General features: G+C 45.0%; 1 protein-coding gene across 9 annotated transcripts in view; it reads right to left on the reverse strand.

Moving 5' to 3' along the window:
• The window catches only part of LOC139186838 (liprin-alpha-1-like), a 63,582-nt gene that overhangs the window by 12,989 nt on the left and 23,141 nt on the right, over nucleotides 1–27,452 (reverse strand). For 3 of the 9 annotated variants that reach the window (XM_070802190.1, XM_070802191.1, XM_070802187.1), the window contains exons 1-2: nucleotides 2,070–2,168; nucleotides 263–476 (exon numbers count right to left, since the gene is read on the reverse strand). The exons of 3 other annotated variants lie outside the window; for them this stretch is intronic. In XM_070802190.1, coding sequence (XP_070658291.1) covers nucleotides 263–476; nucleotides 2,070–2,085 — 230 coding nt within the window. In that variant the 5' untranslated portion in view covers nucleotides 2,086–2,168. Of the gene's footprint in view, nucleotides 1–262; nucleotides 477–711; nucleotides 827–1,618; nucleotides 1,699–1,872; nucleotides 1,966–2,069; nucleotides 2,178–27,452 lie in introns of those variants that run through there. 3 more of the 9 variants (XM_070802189.1, XM_070802188.1, XM_070802192.1) reach the window with 3 other exon arrangements.

Raw genomic sequence — 27,452 nt, forward strand, 5'->3', positions numbered from 1 at the left:
GGTGAAAAGATAAAGGCACTTAAACTCCCAATGAGAATTCTTCTCACTATAAGCTGATGGATATGTGTATCCATTTACTCGTAGGATGATTTCAAAACTGTGGTAATTAGTACCATGCTGGAGCTCACAGTAGGCCACAAGTTATCCAAATTGGTTATTTTAAGAAAAAAAAAAAAAGCATGCCTTAAAAGTAAACTCTTAGCCAGAAAAAGGAAAATGGGAAGACATAAAGCGACCTATCAGTGCTTTGTTCCAAACCCACCTCAGGACCACAGTGTGAGGGGGCAGGTGCCTCACAAGGTGCCCACCAGGGACGGGAAGAGGGCCGCGGGGTCCTTGCCTCTGACAGCTCATCGTGCAGCGCTGCCAGCTGGCCTTTCTGGGGGCATTGTAGCACTGCCCGATCTCCTGAGTAGTCTGCTGACCAGTCTGCCACAGGGAACCTGAGGTCCAGAGCACTGCCCAAGTGGGGTCAGCTGAAACACACGGCTCCTCCTGCCCCGCGGCTGCTTCCTCTTCTTGTCTCTCACACTCACTGACACACAGGGGACTGGTGACCAGGCCCCAGGTTTCTCCATCTGAGCCCCCCAACCATGCCAGGCCTCGGGTCCTGGCACCAGGGCCCTCCTCATTACCCAAAAACCCCCAAGAGCAGGAGGCCATGTCCACCTCCTCTTTCTCCACTGTCTACACAGTCTGCCTCACACTCACCTTGTCCATCCCGGGAGCAGGGGTTCCCCACTTCTGACAGCACCAGCCTCTCACCTTGGGGGAGCTCTACCAGCAAGTCCAGCCATGTCCCCTATCCATATTGCAGGGCACGTGCTCTCCTTGAACTCCACCCACTGTGGTTTCGGACTCCACCTGCCAGTTTCTGGCTCTGCCTTTGTCTCAAATGATATCCCCTTACTCTAGAAGAAGGCTGGGTTGGGGCCCTGGACTGTGAGGATCCCCTAAGTACACAAACACAGAAATATGCGTATGGGCTCCAAACTGTCTCCTAAGTCAGGCTTCAAGCAGTAGTCGATTTCCTACAGATGAATGAATGTCACCAGTTAAGCACTTAATGACCTTTGCTAAAGTTTGTCTCTCACTTGTGACCATTTTTCCGTGAAGAAGCCAAAGAAACATTTAAATACTTAATAAGAATTACCACCCCTCGAACAATGAGGAAGAAAAAATCAGGATGCTCAGTAATCTGCTCGCCTCATTCACAAGCCAGGTGATTCCTCCCACCACAGTCAACGGCAAGTCATGTCTCAGTCTCCATTCATGTAAAAAAGACTACAGGTCATTAACCTTCTGCGACTCTTCCGAAACATCAGTGTCACAGTCTGTCAGGCCCCTCAAATGAATACACCCAAATATCAACTGGTCGCCCCCACACTTCCAAATCTCTGCCTGTGGTTTTGAGTGTTGTCAATACTGTGACTACCACTCCATGGTACCAAGTTTGACCCTAAGGAACGATGCTTGTCTCTTCCCTCTCGCTGGTCACGAAGCTACAGGCTCCTTGAGGTGCGACCATGAGCAACACCCAGTCATACTGTCCACACACCAGACAGGCCCTTGTCACACTCGACAGCGCTGAGGGGAGCTGCCCGGGGGAGCAGCCTACCCATAGTGGAAGGGAGCCCCTCGCACTCTCATCTGGTCCAGTTCAGCTCTCAGGGTTTCCAGGTTTAGAATCAGCTGGTCCTACGAAACAGCAAATGACACAGCCTGCACCGCTTGCTTTCCTGATGTAAAATGACTTGCACCAAAATGTGCAGAACAGGTTATGTGAGTAGGTATCCACTCCGAACATTTTAATTCTGAGAAAATGTTCTCTAGGAGTCCCTAGAAAATATAAACACTCAGAACAATATTCACCCATAAACCACAATGAGGAGGAAGTTCCATCTCAGGCGCAGAAAAGGTTTCTCTGGAGGAAACATGGCAAGCCATTAACAACGATGAAGTCTGTAGAGAGAAGCTCGACTTCAGGCGGGGGTTCGGGTCAGGGGGACACAACTCACTCTATTGCCCTCACTCCTCTCGTTGCTTTAAACGGTCTCCATGGAGCTCACCTGCATTCCTGGGCATTCCTCACATTCATTCCTCTACAGCCCACTTCACTTCCTTATGGGGTAAAACAAGTCAAACGGGCCAAGTTTCCGAGTCACTCGACTCAACCTGGAAGCTCTGTGCTGTCGGCCATGGCAGTCACTCGCCTCGTGCAGCCCCTGAGCACGTGAGACAGGCTGGTGCAACACTAGATGTGGAAATCACACAGAAGATTTCAAGACTCACAGTGAAAGAAGGATGTCAAGGAGCCCATTGGGTTTTAGGAAATTTTTGATTGTGTAGGTGGCTCGTATTATCTTTCTGACGCACAGCACAGTCCACGTGAAGGGCTCACGCTTTGTCTCAGCTTTCAGGTGATCCCAGAAAGGACTACTCAGAATTCTGAACCACACATAACAGCCACACACTCTAAATTCAACTATAATGCAAACACATTCAGTGTTCAAAACCAGAAATGCTATACGTGTTACAGCAGTGGATTAGCATAAGGAAAATGTAACTTGACTTCTGCTAAGCATCTGCTCAAACTCATGTCCATTGAGTTGGTGATGCCATCCAACCATCTCATCCTCTGTCATCCACTCTCTTCCTGCCTTCAATCTTTCCCAGCATCAGGGTCTTTTCCAATATGAAAATTCATATTAAAAAACTGGAAATAATTACCTCAAGCATTTTTTAAACGTAATAACAAAGTTGGCAAGGCTGTGTTTTATAAAATGAGCATCAATTCAATTTCAAGGTTTAAAAAGCTGTTTTAGAATCTACTGTATAAAGAAATGGAGAGAAGAATGATCTAGTTGAGATTGGCTTTGTGTTAAAAATTGCTGAGATTAATTGATGGGTCATGGGTATTTATTATACTACTCCATCCACTTTTGTGCATGTTTGAAATTTTCCATTGTAATACATTTAAAAACAGTTTATTTTCTGTTAGAACAGAGTCTTCTCCAGCAACACAATTCGAAAGCATCAGTTCTTCAGGGCTCAGCCTTCTTTATGGTCCAATTCTCACACCCATCCGTGACTACTGGAAAAACCATAGCTTTGACTATATGGATCTTTGTCAGCAAAGTGATGTCTCTACTTTTCAATATGCTGTCTATGTTTGTCATAGCTTTCCAAGGAGCAAGCAGTTTTTAATCTCATGGCTGCAGTCACCGTCTGCAGTGATTTTTGAGCCCAAGGAAATAAAACCTGTCACAGCTTCCACAATAAGGCATCGGCATTCAAAGATTTTTAAAGCAAAACAAAAGTTGACTTTGAATTGGCTTAGTCATAAACAGCATCCTGATCTCAACAGCCTCTGAACAGCAGTTCTGAAAGTAAGGAAGAGCACCCCTGATCGGGAGCCACTGAGCTCTCTGCCTAAGCCAGGAAGGCGCCTCACCACAGGTCTCACAATGGGAGTCAGAACCACTGCCCCCTGGGAGCCCGTCTTTGAGGCTCTGCAGTCCAGGCCCAAGAACACAGGCATAGTGGGGACAGTACTAACATGTGAGGCTGGACCTGGGATCCCCACTCCATTTCCTGAATGGTCTGTATCGCCGTGTGGCCAACCTTTCCAGGAAACCTCTCTCAGGACTCGGTGATGTGAGCCTCCACCATCACCCTTTCCTGACGCACCTTCTGTCGCAGCGCAACTACGGTTCTCATCCTGCCTAGGAGCAGCCATCCTACACATACACCGTGTCTGGACCAGCAGTTTGGCATGTGGGACTCCAGCGCCACGTCCGAGGCAAGCAGGCTCCACACCTGGGCACCATGCCTTCAGTTTCATGGGCCCTGGGCTGGCACCCTCAGGTTTGTCTGAGGGGCAGTTGGGAGGTCCACCTGTATCCCAAGCAGCTCCCAGACTGGCTGGTCAGAGCAACAAGCAGCCTCTTTGAACGTGGGGACGCCCTGGCTCCTGCCCACCGCCTATGGGCGACCACCTCTGGCCCTGCTCCCGAGGAGGTGGGTGCCCGGATCAGCAGATGGGGCCACACATGCACACACTCGGTGGCAGAGAAGGGAGCGGCGGAGAAAGGCAGCTCTGGCCCCTGCCCAAGCCGTGTCTCCTGCCCAGACGCCGCCTCCCCGTCAGCACAGGCACCCGCTGCAGCTCCTTGTTCTCCTCCAGTTGGGCCTCCATCTGGCACAGCCTATTCTCCATGCTGCCATGACTCTCTCCCGCCTGTCCGCCAAGAACAGCATCAGCTCCGCTCTCAACGACCCTGTCCTGACGGCACGCGGGCTGTGACCGCAGGGGCGGCAAGCAGACCATGCTCTGTGTGGACCACCGGCCCCAGGTTCGTGGGGGGCATGCCCGCATGCCTGCTCACGCAGCCTGTGCAGTTTTGTGTGTGACGCGTGGCTCACGGAGGGTGCTGGTGACCGGCTCGTGAGAGAAGACGTGCTCCCCTCTGCCCTGGGCGCCGCAACCGCCGCCACTGCGCCCCCTCCTCGGACTGCATGTGGCAAGCCAGCGCAGGCAGCAGGACGCGCGAGGCACACATTCTACGTTCCTAAGCTGGGAAGGAAGTTTGAACCGTTTAGCCTCCTTAGTGGCAGAGCTTCTGGAAGACAAAAGGTCGGACTACGAGGCCAACCGGGGAAGGACAGCAGAGATGCCAGCGGGGAGGAGAAACCAAGCCTGGAGAAGATCACAGGCAGAAGGGCGCCCCCTGGCGGTTGTTAGTGACCCTGCTCTGGGAGGGTCTGCGAGCACCCGACACCGCCCACCACCCACCAACGGATGGACGGCCCCTCAGCTGCTCACTGAGCTCCGGGCAACGCTCCCAACAGCCACGCCAGCACAACCCCGCCTGACTCTTCATCACCAGCCAGTGCCCACCGGCAGTGCGGGGCAACACTTTCCCACCAGAAGGACAAGGTGGCTGACTGGCTGGCTGGCTGGCAGTGGGGACGATTCCGGTAGCAGCACCACATCCCTGGAATGTTTTTCATAAATCATGACCCCCACAGACACGACCGCCAGAAACATCATGATTCCACATTTCTTCGGGCCTGAAGATCTGAGGGTGAGCAAACATCACTCGACTTGTCTGACTGTATCACTGTCACACATCCCTTCAAGGAGCGGAACCTCAGAAAACTCGAGAAGATGGCCAGGCAAGCTGCCTCAGCAGAGCCCACACAGCATGCTCCCATCGCTCTGAGAGAATGGGCTCCACAGATGTCACCAGACTCGTCTGAGGGAATCAGAAGGAAATTTCAGCATTCAACAGGCAGGTGGAGGCGGGGATGAACTGGGAGACTGGGGTTGACATATATACAGTACTGATACTACACATAAAGTCAATGAGTAAGGACCTAGTGTACAGCACAGGGAAGTCTACTCAGTGCTCTGTGGTGAAGTAAATGGGCAGGAAATCTAAAAGAGAGGCAGATAGATAGACAGATAGATAGATAGATGATTGATTCACTTTGCTGTACAGCAGAAATTGACATAGCAGTGTAAAGCCACTATACACCAATTAATGAATGAATGGATGAATGAATTTTTACAAAAGGAGCACAATGGGCCCCCTAGAACTTGTGGAAATGAGGAGTCCACACCCAGGGTGCGGCACAGCGCCAGGGCTGCCCTCATGTCGGTCCACTGCCAACGGACTGCCTGGACCAGGCCTCTTCTACCCCAGAGACCTCAACGCAGAGGTGGGGAGGCAGCCAGTTGTGGTCTCTCCAGTGCTCTGCTCTTACTCACGCAGCCATCCCAAGGCTGAGATCACCGGGAGAAGAAGGGACCCACAGTCCACCTCAGGCAGACAGGACCGCCATCACTCACTTCGCGGATGTCCCACTGCAGTTTCGTGTTCATGTCCTTGGACTTGAGGAGGTTCTTCCTGGCCGTGTCCAGGTCTTCCTCCAGATCTGTAACGTGGAAAGAGAGGGCTGCCAGGCACTCCTTCAACTGGCTCTCCTCCTGTGACTGCTTTTCTATGACTTCCTGAGTGCGAGCTCCTTAGTCAGGTCTTACTCGTGGCTTAGAGAGCCGTAGGAGGGTCTCTAAGGGGGAAAGGAAGCCTTAGCCTTGTTTTGACAGGGAAGGAACACAGCACTTCCAGGCAATCGGTGAGGTCAAAACAAGGCACTAAGTGTACAAATCCAGGATGGATGGGTGGCTGGTACCTTCTCGTCCAGGGCCTTGTGGTGCTCAAACAGAAATTTCAGTGCCCTGAGCACCTCCACCTCACTGGTCATGCTAGCTGGGGACTGTGCCTGCCACTTGCCCACTGTAATCCAGAGGGATGGAACGTACCGGGAAACCAGTAACCCCAGGTGTTCCAACAGCAGCTGCAGGGCAGGGCCAAAGGGGCACTTTCAACCTCATGCTTGACTTCAGGGCCGATAACTCCTTTCAGCCTCACGCTACAGCTGGAAACATGCTAAGGCACGTTGGAATCCTGCCAGTTCAGTCTAAAGTTAAGAGTGGACTTCCCCAGGGGCCCAGTAGTTAAGACTCCACCCTTCTGCAGGGGTCATGGGTTTTAATCCCTGATTGGGGAACTAAGATCCCACACAAAGTGTAGCGTGGACAAAAATGTAAGTTGAGAACTCCCCTCTCAAAGGTACTAAAATTACATTAGCTCTCATCATAAATTTGGAGTAAGGTATGAGAACCCCGAACTGATCCACCCTGGTCTGCTCAGTGGGAAGATGTGAAAAATGACTTGAAAATCAGACAGAGTTTAAAGACAGCAACACGGAGGCTAGCGGTGACCCACGTGGGGCAAATGTCAACACATGAGAATCCCCCTACTGACCCTGGTGTTGCTTCTTTCTGCTTTCAGTTCAGCAATTTCCTCTTCTCTTTTAAGAAGCTGCTCCCTGCATATTTTGAGTTCTACACTAGGAGTTGGAAACTCCTAGAAAACAGTTAAAGGGGAAACTAAATGCAAATATAAATTAAAAAGAGAGAGAGACTGTGAAGACTGACCCTGTCAAGTCTCTCCAGGCTTCACACAAAGGATCTCCTTGCCCTTCCAGAGAAGAGGGGGTCCACTGACCCCAAGACCACATAGACCACCACAACTCAGACTGGCCTTTGGCCTCCACCTCGACCTGGCAGGCACGTGGCAGGGGAGAACCCAGAATCCAAGCCTGCCTTCTCAAGTCCCAGGGACGTCTGAGAAGCTTTCCAAAACATAAACCTAACAACAAAGTGGATAAAGAGATTCTTAAATGACACACAGACCAATGACCTAGAGCCACTGGGGAGAGTGAAGAATAAAGGGAAGGTCTACAAGGCCACCAAGATTTGGAGTGTTCCTCTGGGACAAAGGTGGATGGCACCCCAAGGCCATCTGTTAGCCTGACTCCACTGAAGCCACCCAGTCATTCAGTCAACTGGTTAAAATGTTAAATTTATGTTATATGTATTTTACCACAATTTACATGCATGCAGGGCCGTCCACGTGGTGAACTTGCTCAAGCTGAACCACACGGAGTCTTTTGTTCTTCTATTTTTCTTTGCAGAAATAGAAAGATCCTGGACTACATATCCCCTACTACATACTGAGTGTCCAGCACCCAGAACAGTGCCCAGTACTTGTAAGAGGCATGTAGTAGACATGTGAAGCTATGAGGGTGTATGTCATACACGTAAGCAGTAGGTACCCGTCATTAAAATACTGGACACATTGGTCCGTGGTTTGTAAGATGGGAGACATTAACGGGCTTAGCCTTTCTGCTTCAAGGACTGACTCTCTAGCTCGATCCTCATGCCCCAGAGACTCTTCCAGCCAGTGTATTCTTTCCTTGGAAGAAGGGAGATGTTAAGGGGCTTAGCCTTTCTGCTTCAAGGACTGACTTGATAGCTCAGTCCACATGCCCCCGTGACTCCTCCAGCCAGTGTTTCCCTTCTTGTGGGGCCCCCGCCCATCCTCTATGCAGCACCTGCACAACCTCTTACAAGGTAAACTGCTGGGGTCGATCCTGCCCACTAAGGCCAAAATGCCCTGGCCAGCAGGGCCCACAACTATGCTAACAAAATGAAACACAACCCCAACGCTTCACTGGGTGAGGGCCAATCCGACGGGCGTAGTCCCTGGCTGCTCTCACCTTGTTGAAGTCTTTTAATGGACTGGAACCTGGTGGTCTAGAGTCGATGATGAGAAGGTAAAGGAGAGAAAAAGGCTGATATTCCTTGATTTATGCAGAAAGCCAATAAAGCCCCCGACATGGGACTTGCTCTGTTCACGGAGGCCTCAGGTGCCCTCTCGATGGAGTGAAGATGGAGAGCACCTTCTCGAGAGGGTCTTAGAAGCCTGGGTAGGAAAGTGAACTCAGAGAGCCTCTGCGCTCCAAGAGATCACCCTGAAAGAGAGAGAGAGAGAGAGAGAGAGAGAGAGAGAGAGAGAGAGAAATACATGGGGACCAGAGCTCTGATGGAGCAAAGGTGTTTTAATCAACATGGTGTGGAAATATATACTGTCTTACAAGGTAGTTATTCTCAGCAAAGATAAAGATTAAAATTCCAGACTTACAAAACATAGGTGATCCATATTAAAGGGAAAGAGAGTTGTATACGATCACTTTTACCGTATGGTTCACAGGAAGGAAGAGGGTACTTATCACTGTATAGAAAAACTAATGAAGGAAATGCCTGGATTCTTCAGCCCGTGGGAGAGGCTTGCCTCTCCTCTTCAGGAATTAATAAGGAGCAGAGAATTCCTGACAGATCCAAAACAGCACACAGGAAGCCTCTTGTTAAATGCTTCCTGACAATTCCCTCTATTTTATTATATTTGTAAAAAAAAAGGTCTTGACCAAATGAATTTGGTTAGTATTAACCAACCTTATAGAAAGGTGACGGTAAACAACAAATAAAATTATCAAGACAATCACCAAAGCTACAGTTCCAGACCCGATACTGTGGGTAATACTTTGAAACCATCCTCGTGGGTCTAGCCCAGGTAATTTGTTCAGCTAAAGTTTCCAAATTAGGGGAAGAGGGCAGATTTTTAGAAAAAAGTTTTAAAGATTTTCTTTTATAGTAGTTGTACATTCAGAGAGGCATTATCACGTATATTTATTAAATGAAATTTGATTTGTTCCCAGTTGTAGGCACTGTGATTGACGTGAACAGGAATAACACAAAAAGGTTAAAGAAATAGAGGTGTTAATACAAGTATATAGTTTGCAATTAATACAAGTTACAGAATGTAAAAGTCTTATTAAATTGTAAATTTTCTATGGCTATAACAAAAGGAAGTGGGACACAGGCCTGTATAAAATATGACTGACTGTAGCGAAAGAAATAGTTATTGTGACGACTGGTCCCTATGAAATGTCCGGTCCAAGTTCCAAGTTGTTCTGTGCTCTGATGCTTGCAGCAAGTTTCCAAATGGCCCATTGTTCAGGCCCACTCTGTTTATGGAGGACGATCTTAGGAGGAGGTGGGGCTAATCCATGGTCAAGGCACTCAAGAAGTCGTTTGTCATAGTAATGTTCCATCATAGTGTCAGTGACCTTCCATATCACACACAGTGTTGTTAATATCATCTGAGCAGTCAGATAACCACATACCATGGGGTCCCCAAGCAACAATTGTATGATTAGCCACAAACATTGATTTTCTTGATTGGTTTGACATTTGTCCCAAGGAATGGGAGTATAAGTAAAGTTTTTATAAGTAAACCCTTTGCATAAAGTTCTTTGTTCTTTCCCTAACTCTTTCCCGAAAGTTTCAGTAGTATAAACATGGTTTACAGACAACGAAAGGGCAGTAAATAATCCAAGCAGTGTCTGAAAGTCTTCTTTTGGAGGTAGGATGAAAGCCCAAATTTGTCAGCCCAAATTTGTCAGCTGACGTTTATGCACAATTTTGCTGGGCCCGTGCACAAGGGAAGGACTTCATAGCCTAAAGAAATATTAATTAGTTTTCTTTCCTGCCCAGGGTATGAAGGCCCTTTCATGTACTAGGGAGAAAGCATATGTATAGAGTCATTAGTTGAAATGATTGGTCCTCTCTCCGTCCATTCGACCACCTGCAATAGAGGGGGGTTGGGTGTTAGTCTGAGCTTGAGCAGGGGGAGGTACAGGCCAAAAGACTGAGCATTGCCGGGAGAATGTACTCAGGACTCGGAGGCAACCCCTGTTGAGAGACCAAATTTTCAGCTTGATTAGTAGGGCTTTTATTTGTCTCCAAGTGAGGAGATCATCGGGGTGATGCCGTCGAAGGCGGTGCTTTCTGGAGATCTTTGGAGCAGACATGGCCCGTATTGGAATTTCTTCTTCCTGGGGTTCTTATTTCATCTCCATTTTGAATGCCGGGGGCCCCCTTGGGTTGAATCTTAAGAAGAGGTTAAAAAATTTAAAACAAATAAAGCTGTAGTAACAATAGTTATAGGTTTAGAAAATATGTTAGAAGCTAGTAAAGTCTGCTTTAGATAAGGAAGACAGTAGTGTACCTGTGTATTCCCCTTTTTAATTTTTTTTATTTGTAACTTTAGTGTGTGATGTGTTTATTTTGACTATGTCTTGTGTCTGTGGATTATAAGGAATACCTGTAATATGTATTTATTGATAGGTATTACAATTTTATGAGGATCGGAGCCAATTAGAGTTTTAGTCCTAATTCTTCCATTGATAACGATTAGAGCAATTAAATCAAGGTTGGGTGTAAGTGACTTTATTTCCATAAAACGGATATAGATCCATTTTACTGGGTCTTCTTGTTGGGCAATAAGTCCTGTGGGAGAATGAGAGGGGAGTATAAACAATTCTAGAGGTAAATCTATTTTGATGCGAGTAAGAAATTGTTTTTGTAATTTATTTTGCACCAAACAGAGTTCTTCTCGTGCCTCTTGAGAAAGTGAACAAGGGCTATTTAAATCAGGATCTCCTTTTAAAGTACTAAATAGACTATTCAGTTGATAATTAGCAATGCCTAAAGAAGGTCTAATCCAATTAATATCCCCTAAGAGCTTTTGAAAATCATTTACGGTTGATAATTTATCAGCACGGATCTGAGTTAGTTGGGGAGTAATGCGTTGCCTATTAACAACGAACCCCAAGTAATAGTATGGTGTAGAGGTTTGAATTTTTTCAGGGGCAATGATTCATCTAGAGTTTTTAAAGCATAGTTGAGCTATATCAAACATGTGTTCAGTGTTTAAGATAGATGGAGCCGAAAACAATATATCATCCATATACTGAATAACAAGAAAGTTAGGAAATTGCTTTCTCACAGGCTCAAGGGTTTTGGCTACGTAGTACTGACACATGGTGGGAGAATTCATCATCTCTTGTGGCAGTACAGTCTATTGGTACCGTTTATGAGGTCTAATATGATTAGGATAAGAGAGAGAGAAAGCGAATCTCTATTGGTCTAAAGGGTGTAAAGGTTTATTAAAAAAGCAATCTTGTCCTGGTTGCAATGCACCCATAGGTTTCACAGATGCACTAACTTTTCTAAGGTCTGTTAGGAGACGCCATTTGTTAGGTTTTTTTTTTTTTTTTTTATGACAAAGATAGCAGAGTTCCAAGGAGAACAAGACTCTTCAATATGTTTTAATTCTAGTTGTGCATCTATAAGTTCCTTAGCTGCCTGTAATTTCTCTTTCGTGAGGGGCCACTGCTCTGTCCAAATAGGCTCGTCATTCTTCCAAGTTATTTTAATAATTGTATTGTTTGTTAAATGAGGAGGGGCCCCCAGGGAAAATGTGGAATGTATATCTGAGTATGTCATATCTTATATCTTTTTATTAAAAGCATATATCTCACTTTTCCTTAGCAACTATGAAGTGTCTTGTACATTAGCATTTTATAGATTGGTGAATATATTTATTACATATAAATATATATTTATATTTATATATATCAATATATTATACATTATAAAATATATTTATTAATAGTTTAAAATCTCTTTAGTCTTTCTGTAAGAAAAACTTTTTGTAAGAGGAATTTAATGTTTAGTAATTAATGTTTTAAAATCTTATTTTATTTGGAAATGACCTAGCTATTTAATAAACTTTTATTATTTAGTTTAGTAGAACTCTAGAAATTTAAGTTATTCCAATCCTAAGAGACTATTTTAGATTATAATAACAGATTACAATAATAGATTATTCTATTAAAAATATAATAACTTTTAATAGTTTATCCAAAAGTTTTTATCTCATATATATATATATATATATATATATATATATATATAAAGAGTTACCTTTTTGACAAATTTAGTTTACCTTAAACCTAGGCATAATAAAAGTATTATATAATGTTGATGATTTAAGACATGTCTTAATTAGATTAGCAAACAATTATATTTAAATTATACTCATGTAAATAATTATATATATTTAATATTTTTCAGTTCATGTGAATTTGAATTTAAATAGAGCTCATTAACTTCATAGTATCTAAAACCAAAGCTGGTATATCGATGGCAGCACTGCCAGATGTTGAGGGTTTCAGGTAAAAGATGGAATTTGTCTCAGGTTTTTGCTGAAGGGGACCTGGGGGGTCCCTGCTTGCAGTTTTCTGGAATAGGTTTCCTTTCAATGTCAGATTTAGACTTACAATCTTTTGCCCAATGCATTCCTCTACTGTAGCGAGGGCAGATTTTTGGAGGTCTTTTATCTTTATATATTTTTCTTTTCTTTTTTTTTTTTAAGCTTTCTTAGGGCTGTCCCTTTTCAAATGGTTCTTATTTCCACATGTAAAGCATCCTTTATTTCCCTTTCTTAAGGCAGCAGCTATTGTTTCAGCTACCATTTGCATCTTTTGAGTTTCTAATCCTAGATTGCGACAAGCCTTCAAATAATCAATAGTCCCTTTCTCACGAATTGGAGCCATAGCTTTTTGACATCCCTGATTTGCATTATCACATAATGCAGGTAATTTGCAAGTAATTAAAGGTGTTTTAATCAACATGGTGTGGGCATATATACTGTCTTACAAGGTAGTTATTCTCAGCAAAGATAAAGATTAAAATTCCAGACTTACAAAACATAGGCAATCCATATTAAAGAGAGAGAGAGTTGTAAAGCAAATAATTTCTCTAGTTGCCTTTTGGCTTCTCCAAATACACTACGGGAAATAGCAGTTTCTAATCTAGCTAAAAAATCAGCATGCATTTCGTTAGATCCCTGAACTTTAAATAAGTGATGAATTAAAGTAGAAAAGTGATGGGGCTTTCCAGCCTTTTTACCCATGTCTTAGTACTTACCGGCCTCAATAGGCCCTGGGGTCACTCCGTCCAAGAATCTGCCTACGTGCACCAAGTCCCTGTTCTGGGTGCCACTTGTTGAGGTCCTTTAATGGACCGGAACTTGGTGGTCCGGAGTTGACGACAAGAAGGTAAGGGACAGAAAGAGGCTGATATTCCTTGGCTTATGCAGAAAGCCAATAAAGCCCCCGACACAGGGCTTGCTCTGTTCACAGAGGCCTCAGGTGCCCTCTCAATGGAGTGAACATGCAAAGTGCCTTCTCGAGAGGGTCTTAGAAGCCCAGGCAGGAAAGTGAATTCAGAGAGCGTCTGCAGAGCTCCAAGGGATCAGCCTGAAAAAGAGATAGAGAGAGAGAGAGAGAAAGACACGGGGACCAGAGCTCTGATGGAACAAAGGTGTTTTAATCAACATGGTGTGGAAATATATACTGTCTTACAAGGTAGTTATTCTCAGCAAAGATAAAGATTAAAATTCCAGACTTACAAAACATAGGCGAACCATATTAAAGAGAGAGAGAGTTGTAAACAGTCACTTTTACCGTATGGTTCACAAGAAGGAAGAGGGTACTTATCACTATATAGAAAAATTAATGAAGGAAATGCCTGGATTCTTCGGCCAGCAGGAGAGGCTTGCCTCTCCTCTTAATTCCTGAGTATTCAGGAATTAATAAGGAGCAGAGAATTCCTGACAGATCCAAAACAGCACACAGGAAGCCTCCTGTTAAATGCATCCTGACATCACCTCAGGCCACTCTCCTTACAGGACTTGGGCCGAGGCCAAGTTCTTCCTTGTCTTGGCCTTTGCCTTGGGGTTGCAGCACTGAAAAAGCGCCCACAGGCGGGCCCTTCTGCAACCCATCCTCGCGGATGGGGGCAGCCCCCCACTCGGGGGCAACTGCTGTTTCACGGTAGGATACCTCCGCTCCTGAGCTATAACCACCAATCTCACACTACAACCACTGCTATTCACACTATGACCACCGCTCTCACACACACTGCTCTCACACACACCACTCCCACACTATGACCACTGCTCTCACACTATGACCAATAGCACCACTGTCTCAAGGAGAAATGGCACGAAGGCTCTGCCTCCAGCACGTCTCCCAGGAGCCCAGAACCGGAACCCACTCAGTCACAAGGGGCTCTGTCGTAACAGGGGGGCTGGGCTCAGGCCCACCGTCAAGGGTACAGAGAGGGGGGACGGGCTGCCAAAAAGATGACAGGTGAGTGTGGGGTGCGGGAGAAGGAAGGCCGTGCCCATGGCTCAGGCCCCCTGTCAAACATGACCCTGCAAGGTACTGGGTCACAGTCGAACCGACCAGTATAAACTCTTTCAGAAACCACCACCCCTGGGAATGAGCACGTCTTCTAAGTGGGCTTCTGCACCCCTTTAAGCCCCAAACAAGCCTCCAGTGAGGCTACTGAAAGGGCACCCATGAACTCAAGGGCGTCCCCAGAATCCACCCGGCTGAGGAGGACTCACCACGCTAGCTGCCCCTCACTCTCACCCTGAGCTCAGTCCTCCCTGACTGACTCCCTCACTCAAGCTCAGCAAGGGCTTGACCAACCTCGCTCCAGGTACTTAAAATGAACCCACAGTGGGTACAGGGGTTCATTCAACCTGCTGTGAACTCATCCTTTTAACTTCAACCCTGGGCTGTCAGATGACTCTGCTCCGTGGGGGCTGCAAGGTGGAGGTTCAGGGATGTCCCTGCCTCGAGCCGTGACAGCCAGTGCCTCGCAGACGCCACCAGGTGCTGCCCCACCCTCCGCCCCCGAGTCTCCCACCCCTCTCCTGGCCCCACTCCCACCCTTGCGGCTCTCCACTTGCCAGGGCACAGGCCACTTGCTCCTGGCTCAGCCTGGACCTCTGCTGTCACTTGAGGGCCTCAGTCCCCAGGGTGCTTGGGGTCCTATATCCACCCATCTCACCAATTACACACTCTGGGAGAGACAGAGTACAGTTTGGGGTCCTGCCCACAGTTCACCCTGAACACGTTCTCTTTTTTTGGCTTTATCTACTGGAGTTCTCTGAGATGTGTTTTTAAAACCTCAACTGTTGCTTTCAAAAAGACTGTAAAATCACTGTGCTCAACTTTAAGAATAAAATCTTCATTTTCCACCTTAAAGTAAAACTGGAGGGAAAACTAAAAGCAGTCATTTTTTCAAACTGAAAAAGAAAACCCACATGTGACCATGTCACAGAATACAGGTCACGTAACCCCTCCCTCCTCAGCCTTGGCCTCCACCACCAGCAGCCCGTCGTCGCAAGGCCTGCCCTGGGCCGGCAGGGGCAAGGGAAGAGGGGAGACCGGCTCCTCTGTCTCCAGGCCACGTCGGCTGCTTGCTCCACCTCCTTCCCAAGTTCACGTGGCACTGAAACAGCCTGGGCAAGCTGGGGATTCTGACCAGAAACACAACCGTGGGTACTAAGCAAGGACACCTGGTTCTTGTTTTCCCCAGTATCAAAGTTGATCAATACAAGTACTGTGACTGTTGCATGTGGCTTCAGATGACAGACTACACCCAGGGTGTCCCCACATCCAGTGACAGATGCAAGCAGCTTGTAGGTCAGCCTACCGAGAACTAGAAAAGCTAAATACAGTTTAAAAAGAGGTCCTTAGGCAGCCACAATCCAAGATTTCAAACAAAAGGGAAGCCCAGTGAGGGAACTGAAGACTGAGAGGCCCGCTCCTTCCCTTGGGCCATCTGAACAAAGCCGACTCTGCGAAGAAAAGGCAGGGAAAAAGTCAAGCAGAGGGGACTGGATAACACAGCTCTGGATGGTTCCTTGGGCTGGGAAGACAAAAATTTGTGTGCAGGCCTAGAGAATCAGTTCGGATATCAGAAAATGTACCCAACACTCTGCCCGAACTGGTTGAGCACTATCTGTCACCTCGTGGTGCTCAGGAGACAGATGGTGGGCTTCAGGACCTGCTGAGAAGAGGGCGGCCCTGGGAGGCAGCCCAGGCTTCCAGATGGAGACGCTGGAAAGCTCCTCCCTGGGCTCGGGGGGAAAGGTGGGTGAAGGCTGCTGAAACTGAGCTTACAAGGAACCCCCAGCCTCAAGTCCCTCAGGCCCTGAGTGAACAGACAGCTCTGTCCCCACTGGAGGTCTGTGTCAGAGGAGACTCTGGAGAAGACAGCATCACTCAGAACCTCTAGGGTTTTCCAAACATAATGTCCAACATGCAATCAAAAAAGCAAAAGAGGGTGTAACAACAAACAGGACCAAGAGAAAAAAAAAAAAAAAACTGAACCAGATCCAGAGGTATCAGATGTATATCAGCATATCAGAGGTATGCTAGAGGTATTAGATGCAAATGTCACCTGTTGAAAAATATACTTGACGAAAGGAAAACTTTCTGAGAATCAAAACTGACTCTCGAACTTTACAATAACAGTGACTGAATTTAAGAACTCAGTCTCTGGCCTTAACATCAAATTGGACATAGCTGAAGAGATGATCAGTGAACTGAAGGATGGGTCAGGTAAAAATATATATAAGAGAGAAAAAAAGGATAGAATATATTGAAGGAGCCCCATGTTAAACTACGTTGTTAAAAAGTATAAATGGGGACCCTCATGGTGGAGAAAAGAGAAAGGGGAATAAGAAATGCCTCCAGGGGTTGAAACGAAAGAGCCTCTTGATGAAAGTGAAAGAGGAGAGTAAAAAAGCTGGCAAAACTCAACATTCCAAAAAATGAAGATCATGGCATCCGGCCCCAGCACTACGTGGCAAATAAATGGGGCAACAATGGAAACAGTGACAGACTTTATTTTTTGGGCTCCATAATTACTGTAGACAGTGAAATTAGAAGATGCTTGCTCCTTGGAAGGAAAGCTATGCCAAACCTAGACAGCATATTAAAAAGCAGAGACATTATTTTGCCGACAAAGGTCATTTAGTCAAAGCTATGGTTTTTCCAGTAGTCATGTATGGATGTGAGAGTTGCCCCATGAAGAAGGCTGAACGCCAAAGAATCGATGCTTCTGAACTGGGGAGTTGGAGAAGACTCTTGAGAGACCTGTGGACTGCCAGGAGATCCAACAAGTCACTCCTAAAGCAAATCAGACCTGAACATTCACTGCAAAGAGTGATGCCGAAGCTCCAATATTTTGGCCACCTGCTGCGAAGGACTGACTCATTGGAAAAGAACCTGATGCTGGGGAAGACTGAAGGCAGGAGGAGAAGGGGACGACAGAGGATGAGATGGTTGGATGGCATCAATGACTCGATGGTCATGAGCCTGAGCGAGCTCGGGGAGTTGGTGATGGACAGAGAAGCCTGGTGTGCTGCAGTCCATGGGGTCGCAACGGGGCAGATACGGAGCGACTGAACTGGCTGACAGGGACAGTGGCAAGAGTTGGTTCAAGAATCAGACCACTGACTCAAAAATGAAACCACACATTGGTTTCAGCAGCTCTGCAGGTGCCTAAGGCAAGAACAGCATGTTCAAGCGCTCAGAGGAAAAAGGTGTGGCTTTTAGTGGCACAGCAACACTGAGAGCTGACTTTCCAAGAACAAGGAAGTCAGAAGATAATGGACTGGCATCTGTAAAATGCTGAAAAACAAATAACCACCAACCTGGAATTCTATACTCAACAAAAATACTCTTCGAATGTGAAAGCAAAATAGAGACTTTGAGGGCAAAGGGAAATGAGACAATTCATCACCCACACACATGAACTAAAAAAATATTCAGGCAGTGCTTTGGGAAAAAGAAAAGTAGTCTATGACGGAAATATAAAAAACAAGTAGAGACCAACAACGAGGTAACTGTGAGGGTAAATATTAACTCTACAAAACAATGATGTTAACGCCAAATATATATCTAACAGTTCAAAGTGTAACAGTGACAAGGAGGAAACAGTCGAGTCAGGGAGGCAGTAAAGTACTAAGTTAGGCTTGAGTGTAAAACACACGCTGTGTCTGCAAATATGCACCTAACAACCTGACAGAGGAGCACAGAACTAGAGAAACACTTCAAACTTCTAAAAGAAGGCAAGAGCAAAGAACACAGACTAGGTGGGACAAACAGAAAACACACAGCAACATGGTGTCTACACACTGAATATCAACATTATAAACACAGCAAACACTCTCATTAAAAGATAAAGTGTCATACTGATTCCAATGAAAACTGTACACTATTCACAGAGCTACATGTTAAGATGGAATATCTTTTAGACAGCTGAAACTAAAAGATACCCAGGCCAACAAGGACAGAAAACTGATGTGGCAACATCACTGTCAAATAGTCTCTAAAGAAAGAAGCATTTCTAGTGATAAAAAGGAGCATCTCATACTGACACAAGTTCAGTCTAGCAAGAAGATGAGGATTCTAAATTTGAATGTACCTAATAACATAACCTCAAAATATCAATACATAAAAACTGACAGAAATAGAAAAGGAGTAACAGCCGAGTTCATAATCCCAGTGGGAGATATTAAAGACACCTCTCTCGTGGAACTGGGCCCCCTGGTATGTAGTCACCTGCAGCCATGAAGTACCTGAAATATGGCTGGCTCTACAATGAGATGCGCTGCAAGCCTAAAACACATACTGGATTTTAAAGACTGAGCATGAAAAAAAGAATGTGAACTATTTCATTAGGTTTTATCATGTTGATTACACACTGAAATGATATTTTATGTGTGCTAAAATAAAATATATTACAGGTAATTTCACCTACTTCTGCTTTTACTCAATGTGGCTACTGGAATCGGAATTACATGAGTGACAAGCCTGATCTGACTGATACACATGGAACATTGCATCCCACTGATACATATTATTTTCAAGAGCCAAAGGAACATATAACAAAAAGAATATATATTGGGCCATTAGGAAAGCACAAATTATTTCAAAGGACTGAAATAATGCAGGGTATACTTAGCGATTGCAATGGGCTGATGGTTTATGGGCCCTCAAACTTCATCCGGCAGGTGGTGATGATCCAAGGAGGCAGGCACTCTGGGAGGGGTCAGGCCAGGAGGGAATGGGCTCCTGTGCTGCGAGAACAGGGAGAAGCAGCAGGCAGTCTAGGAACCAGGAAACAGGCCTCACCAGACGAGGCACCTGCTGGTGATCTTGGGACTCCCCAGCCTCCAGGCCTACAAGAAACAACTTTCTGTTGTTTATCAGCTAGTCTACGGGATTTATAACAGTAGCCCCAAAAGCCTACAACGGGGCTCTTCATGGAATTAAGCTAGAAATAAAACAAGGGTCACTAGAAAAACCTCCCCAAACATTCGGAAGTTAAATGACATACTGCTTGAAGAATTTCCTGATTAATAATTTTAAAAAACACAATGAAAATTAGAAAATACTTTTCCATAAAAGATAATGAAAATCTGGCTTATTCAAACCTGTGGGATGCAGCGAACTATGTTTAGAGGGTAACTTAAAGCCTTAAACAAGTACACTGGAAAAGAAGGAAGGCTAAAAATCAATTAAGCCTCCCTCCCAAGAAACCAGAAAAAACACCATAGCGAATGAAACACAAGGCAGATGGAAAAAAAAAAAAAAAAGAAAGAGCAGAAAACAAGGAAACAGAAAGCAAATATGAAGTTTCTTTAAAAAGAAAGCCAAAAGTTGGCACTTTGAAAGGAATGATAAAAACTGATAAACCCCTAGAAAGACTTAGTAAGAAAAAGAGACAAAGCACAAATCACCAGCATCGAGGGTTTTTAAAAGGGGAGACAACACATCTTGCAGATAAGAAAGATATTATGAACCACAGTTCACTTACTAACTGGAGAGTCTGCTCATCTCAATAAATTCCTAGCAGGGGGGGAAATGTTTTACTGAAATAGACCCACGAAGACATACAATATGAGAAAATTTTATTTGCATGAAAAAAATTACATCTGAAATTAAAAGCCTCCCCACAATGAAACCAACTGGTTTTGCCAATCAGTTTTTCCAAAAATCTAGGGAAGAAAACAGTAGTCTCACAGGAATTCTCGGGGTAAACAAGGAACACTCTGCAAACTTGTTTTATAAGACTAGCATAACCTTGATACTAAAACCAACAAGGAAGAAGTACAAGAAAGTAAAATTACAGACTCTGAGTATAGATGAAATAATCCTAAATAAAACACTAACAAGTAAAGTCCAACTGAAGGAGAATACATTGAGATCAGGTTGGGGTTGTTTTAGAATCACAAAATTTTTAAAAGTTAAATCACCACATAAAAGAAAAATCACCTGTTTCAAAATCTGCAGAAGATAAACTTAAGAATTTTTAATGTAATAATTTTAGTTCATGACTAAGAAAAAACTGCTTAGTAAACTAACAGAGAAGAATTTACATATTTTGATAAAAATATCTACAAAAAAGCTAATATCCTGTGTGATGGTGAAATAGTGAAAGCTTTTCCTCTGATAATTGGACAGAGACAAGGATACTTATTCTCACTACTTCTGTTCACCACTGTACTGGAGATCCTAGTCCATACAATAAGTCAAGAAAAAGGAAAGGGTTATCACAGTTGCAAAGGGGAAAAAAAAGAACTTATTTGCAGACATAATTGTGTATACAAAAAAAAATACAATTAGAAGGATTTGAAGTAAGTGGATTTACCAAGGGAATATAGACAAGTCAATTCTATCTCTATTAGGAATTTATAATGGCATTAAAAATATCAAGTTATCTAATTAAACATGTGCAAAACATACAGCAAACTATAAACTTCTAAGATAAATAAGATCTAAAAAAATGGAGAGCTATCTGTATTGTGTTCATGGATTATAAGAACAACATAAAAGGCACACACACACACACACACACACACACACACACAGAGTTAATCGTGTGAGGCGATGCGAATGTGGGGCAATCATTCCACGACGTCTATGGGCATCAAGTCATCACAATGTAGACTTGAAATACACACAAACTGTATCTGTCAATGACTCCTTAGTGAAGCTGGGGGTCTAAAATCGGCGCTTGGCACCTGGTAGCTGGCAGGTGTGGGAACCGGGGTTCACATGCAGGCTGTACACACTCTTAATCACAGGCGAGACTTGAGGCAACCCAGCAACTCTCCATTTTTTTTTTCTGTTTTGCTCTGTTCCCCTTGCCATTTGTGTTTAACAGATACCCAGTATCGAGTGAGCAGCGTCAATGCAGCAATAATGTTTTCCCATCTAAGGCGGGAGCATGTAACACTAGCAGACTTCCCAATCGCCCTGAGATAACTGGAGTGCCCCATCACAACAGAGAGCAAAGAAACACGACAGTCCCCGAGAGAGAGTTGCCCCACGGCAGGGGGAACTAGGTCCACCAGACGTCCCAAGGGGACGCTCAGGGGCTTGGAGCCCAGGCTGGGCCCCTCAGCTTGAGACCACACTTGCCTTTCCACCATTCTGCTGGTCCTGGCAGAAGAAAGCCAGGCCATGGAAGGGGGAAGGTGTGGCTGGCCCGTGGGACTCAGGGCAGGACTGACTTCCGTCTGTGCTGGGCTCCATGTCCAGTCACCATCCTTGGTGTGTACAAAGCTCTTGAGATCATTGTAGGTTTTTGGCAAAAAAGCAATGGAGCTGAAGTCACTTAGGATGGCTTTTAAGGAAAAAAATCCTCACTGAGGATTCCCTCAGCACCAGCCTCGGCCCCTAGTGAGATGCAGACTCCTGGTCATCCATGGCTGTGCCCGCAGCCCACCAGCTCCAGGAAAGGACTCCGCCTTCTCTTCTCTGTGTGCCATGAACCTGCACAGTGGGCCTTCAGAACCTCAGGAGACTCACCCCACCCCCACTGTAGCCAGAACCCTCCCCAGCCATTAAAACAGCTGTGGAGTCACTTTGGCCCAAGCCCTGGTTACGGATCCCTAGAGCCCACTACAGCCTCTACAGCATGATTAATCAGGCCCTTTACACACAGATTGCTGCCTGTCAGATCTGAGCTTTGGATTCATGGTCAGCTCTGTCCCTCCCGTGGCAGCCAGGTGGGCCGCAATGCAGACAAAGGAGCTCAGGAGCTGAGTGTCAAGGGAAGCATTGAAAGGACAGCGATGGATGCAACCTGTTGCAAACTGAAGGAGGGTCCCTGCATGTCTCAGAAACAGCCTCTGGTGTGCAGGTGTGGAGGAGGGCCCCCACGGTGCAAAGGAAAGAGAGGTACTCGGGGGCAAAGGCTCTTGGCCTCTCCGGTAGCAGCTCCAGGTGGTAGCTCGTGAACAGTGGACAGCCAATGTGGTCACATGAGCGTGACACTTATTCCCTCACAAAGAAAGAGAAAGGGGGCAGGGTGTGGGAGTAGCCGGAGGGTGTGGTGGGGAGGATGAAGAGAGGTGTCCCTCCTCTCTTCAGTGCAAATTGCTTTTGTGAGTCTCAGAGCTGCCAGAAGGCAGTTACCAAGTCAGGTCCCCACAGTATCCAGTGTGGGCTGGGTGCCTTAGCCCCCGTCACATGGACAAGCCACACCACATGGCTTCCCTGAGTTCTAACAGAAGATCGGGGGGTTTTGTCTAGGTACACACTTCCTTGCTGTAGCTGTGTTACCCACTTCTGTGAGCCCCCGTTTTGTCCTCTAGATAAAGGACATCAATTGCTACCTTAGCAGGTTGCCAGCTTAATCCCATGAAGACTAATTAGGGTAATCCTACAATTAATATCTGGCCTTAAGAGATATCAATGAATAGCTGGCCTTAAGAGATATCAATGAATAGCTGGCCTTAAGAGATACTGGGCTTCCCTGATAGCTCAGCTGGTAATGAATCCTCCTGCCATGAGGAGACCCTGGTTTGATTCCTGGGTTGGGCATGCTGATCCACTACAGAAGGGACAGGCTACCCACTTCAGTATTCTTGGACTTCTCTTGGGGCTCAGCTGGTAAAGAATATTCCTGCATTGCAGGAAACCTGGGTTCAATCCCTGGACTGGGAAGATCCCCTGGAGAAGGGAAAGGCTACCCACTCCAGTATTCTGGCCTGCAGAATTCCATGGACTGTATAGCCCATGGGGTTGCCAAGAGTTAGACATGACTGAGGGACTTTCACTTCACTTTCAAGAGATATGACCTGAATCCAGATTAAACTGAAGTCTCCCAGTATCATCTGGCATTTCTTCCCTGAAGCCAGCCAAAACTCACAGAGGAGCATTTCCAGGGTCTCCACGTAGCCAGCTGGACAGAAAATCCAGTGTGGTTCAAACAAGCTGACAGACAAGCAGGAGAGGACTCACGGGCAGACGGCCTCCCTCTGGCCTCAGGGCAGCTCCCGGACCACAGCAAGAACCGGCGCTCTCAACCCCTGGGCTCAGCAGTGCCCTCCTTCTCAGGCCGGCGGCTCTACCCTGACGGGCGCAGGAAGGCCACCAACTGCCCCAGGCTGACCTCAATCCCCTCCCACAGCTGTAGCCTGACCTCACCTGGCCTCACCCCTTCCGGCAGAACCAGCCCTCCTCTTCCCTTGATTCCAGTGTGAGGCCCGGCCCTGGGCCCTGATTGGTCACCACCCCAGTCCTGAGCCACTCACGGTGGCCAGGGAGGATGGAACACACCGATTGGTCAGGTCCAGGTCATGTGACCATACTCTCCAGGATACGTGCAAGCTGCTCACCCTGTGTCAGGGGTAGAGATAGTGTGATGCCCCCAGAGCAGGGCTGAGAGTCCAGTCCATGTGTCCGTGTGCTCAGTGTCCTGGGACGTGCCTGCACATCCTCTCTACACACCGCTTTGTCCTCTGCAGACAAAATATTCATGACACACCTCTTCCTTTCCCAAGCGCTGTTTCACACACCCACATTCAAGGGAGCAAGACTTCCTGTTTGAAGGTAGGTTTGGAGATCCTCTCTTAACCTCTGGACTTGTTTCTTGTATTGCTACCACTGCTACTGCTAAGTCACTTCAGTCGTGTCTGACTCTGTGCGACCCCATAGACGGCAGCCCACCAGGCTCCCCCGTCCCTGGGATTCTCCAGGCAAGAACACTGGAGTGGGGTGCTATTGCCTTCTCCAGTTTCTTATATTGTTCGAATAATTTATTCAGTCTAAAAACCCCCACAAGCACCACCATATGCTTGCTGCTTTGCCTATTCAGGATTCTTAGCTGTTCTGGCAGAGAAGGCAATGGCAACCCACTCCAGTACTCTTGCCTGGAAAGTCCCATGGGCAGAGGAGCCTTGTAGGCTGCAGTCCATGGGGTTGCAGAGAGTCGGAGAGGACTGAGCGACTTCCCTTTCACTTTTCTCTTTCATGCATTGGAGAAGGAAATGGCAACCCACTCCAGTGTTCTTGCCTGGAGAATCCCAGGGACAGGGGAGCCTGGTGGGTCTATGGGGTCGCACAGAGTCCGACATGACTGAAGCGACTTAGCAGCAGCAGCTGTTCTGAGGGCATGGCCCAGGGGCCTCCCAAAGGGAATGAATTTTGTCCAAGGAAGCACCTGAGAGGCTGAATCACTGAATCACTTTGCTGTACACCTTAAACAAACAAATTATTGCAAATCAACAATACCTCAATTTAAAGAAAAGATATTCCCTCATCAAAAATTGTTCAAAATTTTGTAAAGTTTTTCCTTCAATTGTTGGTTTTTAGTATGTGCCTAATTGGTTTGGTGGTGTTTTGTGAGGTAGGGATCCAACTTACCTTCCCACATGGATACCACATTGTCCCAATGGGACGATTCCTTTGTACTTGAATAATTGAATATTTTTTAATTTAATAATGGAAATTATTAAATTAAATTATTGAGTTAATTTAATTATTAAATATTAAACTATTTATTGTATTAATATTATAAAGTAATTTATTATATTGATTACATTAACTGTTAACTATTAAATTGATTTATTTAAATTAATATTTAATTTATTTTAATTTAAATAATATTTCAATTATTGTGCTTGATTTATTCATATTTTCTATTTGTTCCTGGTTCAGTCTTTAGGAGATTGTACTTTTCTAAGAATTTGTCCTTTTGTTCCAGGATATCCATTTTATTGTCATGCAGTTATTTCTAATTGTCTCTTATGACCCTTTGTCTTTCTGTGTGGTCTGTTGTAACATCTCCCTTGTCATTTCAAGTTGCTTTGAGTCTTCTCCTTGTTTTTCTTGATGAGTCCGGCTAATGATTTGTCAATTTTGTTTATGTTCTCCAAGACGTATCTTATTGTTCTATTGATCTTTGCTCGTGTTTCCTTCATTTCCATTTATTTCTGCTCTGATCTTTATGATTTCTTTCCTTCTGCTCACTTTGGAGGTTTTGTGGCCATTTTCCTCTTTTTCTAGGTTCTTTAGGTGTTAGATTAGGTTGTTTATTTGATGTTCTTTTCATTTCTTGAGGTAGGCTTCTTGTATTGCTATAAACTTCCCTCTTAGCATTGATTTATTGCATCACATAGGTTTTGGGTTATCATTTATTCATTGCCATTTGTTTTTAGGTATTTTTAAATTTCCTCTTTGATTTCTTCAGTGACCTGTTTGATTTCTCCATGTGTTTGTGTTTTTTACAAATTTTCCTATAAATGATCCTTAATCATGTATCAGTGTGATCAGAAAAGATTCTTGCTGTGATTTCAGTTTCTTAAAATTTGCAAGGCTTGATTTGCGACCCAAGACGTGATCCATTTCAGAGAGTGTTTCATGTGCACTTGAGAAAAAAAAAAAAATGTATTCTGCTGTTTGGTGATGGAATATGCTAAAGATATCAATAAGGTCCATCTAGTCTAATGTGTGATTTAAGGCTTATGTTTCTATATTAATTTTCTTTGTGGATGATCTGTCCATTGGTATAAGTGGGGTGTTAAAGTCCCCTAGTATTATTTTCTTACTGTCGATTCCCTGTTTTTTGGTTATTTGTATTTGTCTTACGTATTTAGGTGCTCCTGTGTTGGATGCGTGTGTATTATTATTGCAATATCCTCTTCCTGGATCGATCTCTTTATCATTATGTAGTGTCCTTCCTTGTCTCTTGTAATAGTATTTATTTAAAAGTCTGTTTTATCTGAGATGAGAATTGCTACTCCAGCTTTCTTTTGATTTCCATTTGCATGGGATACCTTTTTTCCAGGCCCTCAGTTTTAGTCTGTGTGTGTCCCTAGGTCTGAGGTGCATGTATTATCGACAACATTTATATGGGGCTTGTTTTTGTTTCCATTCAGCCAGTCTGTGTTTCAGTTGGACCATTTTATCCATTTATAGGTAAGGTAATTATTGCTATGCATGATACTATTATATACTTTATTATTCTGTTTTTTTCCATGTCTATTCACTCCCTTCTATTTCCTGCCTAGAGAGCATCCTTTAATATTTGTTTTGTAAAGCTACTTTGGTGGTGCTGAATTTTTTAACTTTTGCTTATTTGTAAAGGTACTGAGTTCTTTGAATCTGAGTGAGGTCATAGCTGGTTGGAGTAGTCTTGCTGGTAAGTTTTTCCCTTTCATAACTTTAAGTATATCATGCCACACCCTTCTGGCCTGCAGCGTTTCTTCAGAAAGATCAGCTGTTAAACTTATGGGGATTCCCTTGTTCTTTGTTGCTTTTCCCTTTCTGCTTTTAATATTTTCTCTTTTTGCTAAGTTTTTCTTAGTTTGATTAGTATATGTCTTGGCATGTTTCTCCTTTGGTTTACTCTGTGTTGGACTCTCTGTGCTTCTTGGACCTGGGTGTGGTTCCTTCAACAATATAGGGAAATTTTCAGTCATTGTTTCTTCAAGGGAGAGTTTATCTTTCTCTCTTCTCCTTGAATTCCTATAATGTGAATGTTAGTATGTTTGATATTATCCACCAAATGCCTTAAACTATCCTCAATTTTTTGGCTTATTTTCTTCTTTTTGGTGCTCAGATCGGGTGATTTCCACTACTCTGTATTTCTTTGTCTTTTTTTAAAATATAAATGTATTTATTTTAAGTGGAGGCTAATTACTTTACAGTACGGTAGTGGTTCTGCTCTACATTGACATGAATCCGCCACGGGTGCACATGTGCTCCCCATCCTGAGGCCCCGCCCCCTCCCTCTGGGTCAGCCCAGTGCACCGGCACTGCTCTGTATGTCAGCTTACTGATCTGTCCTCTGAATCATCCAATCTCTTGACTCATCTGCTGTATTTTTCATGTCAGTTATTGTATTCTTCCATTATAATCAGTTCTTTTTTATACTTATTGCCTGTTTGTGGAGTTCTCACTCTGTTCTTTCATGCTCCCCCTGATACAAGTAAATATCTTTTATTCGTTTATTTAATGGGTCCACTGGGGCT

Source organism: Bos indicus, chromosome 14 (genome assembly GCF_029378745.1).
Source record: "Bos indicus isolate NIAB-ARS_2022 breed Sahiwal x Tharparkar chromosome 14, NIAB-ARS_B.indTharparkar_mat_pri_1.0, whole genome shotgun sequence".
Taxonomy (NCBI): Eukaryota; Metazoa; Chordata; class Mammalia; order Artiodactyla; family Bovidae; genus Bos; species Bos indicus.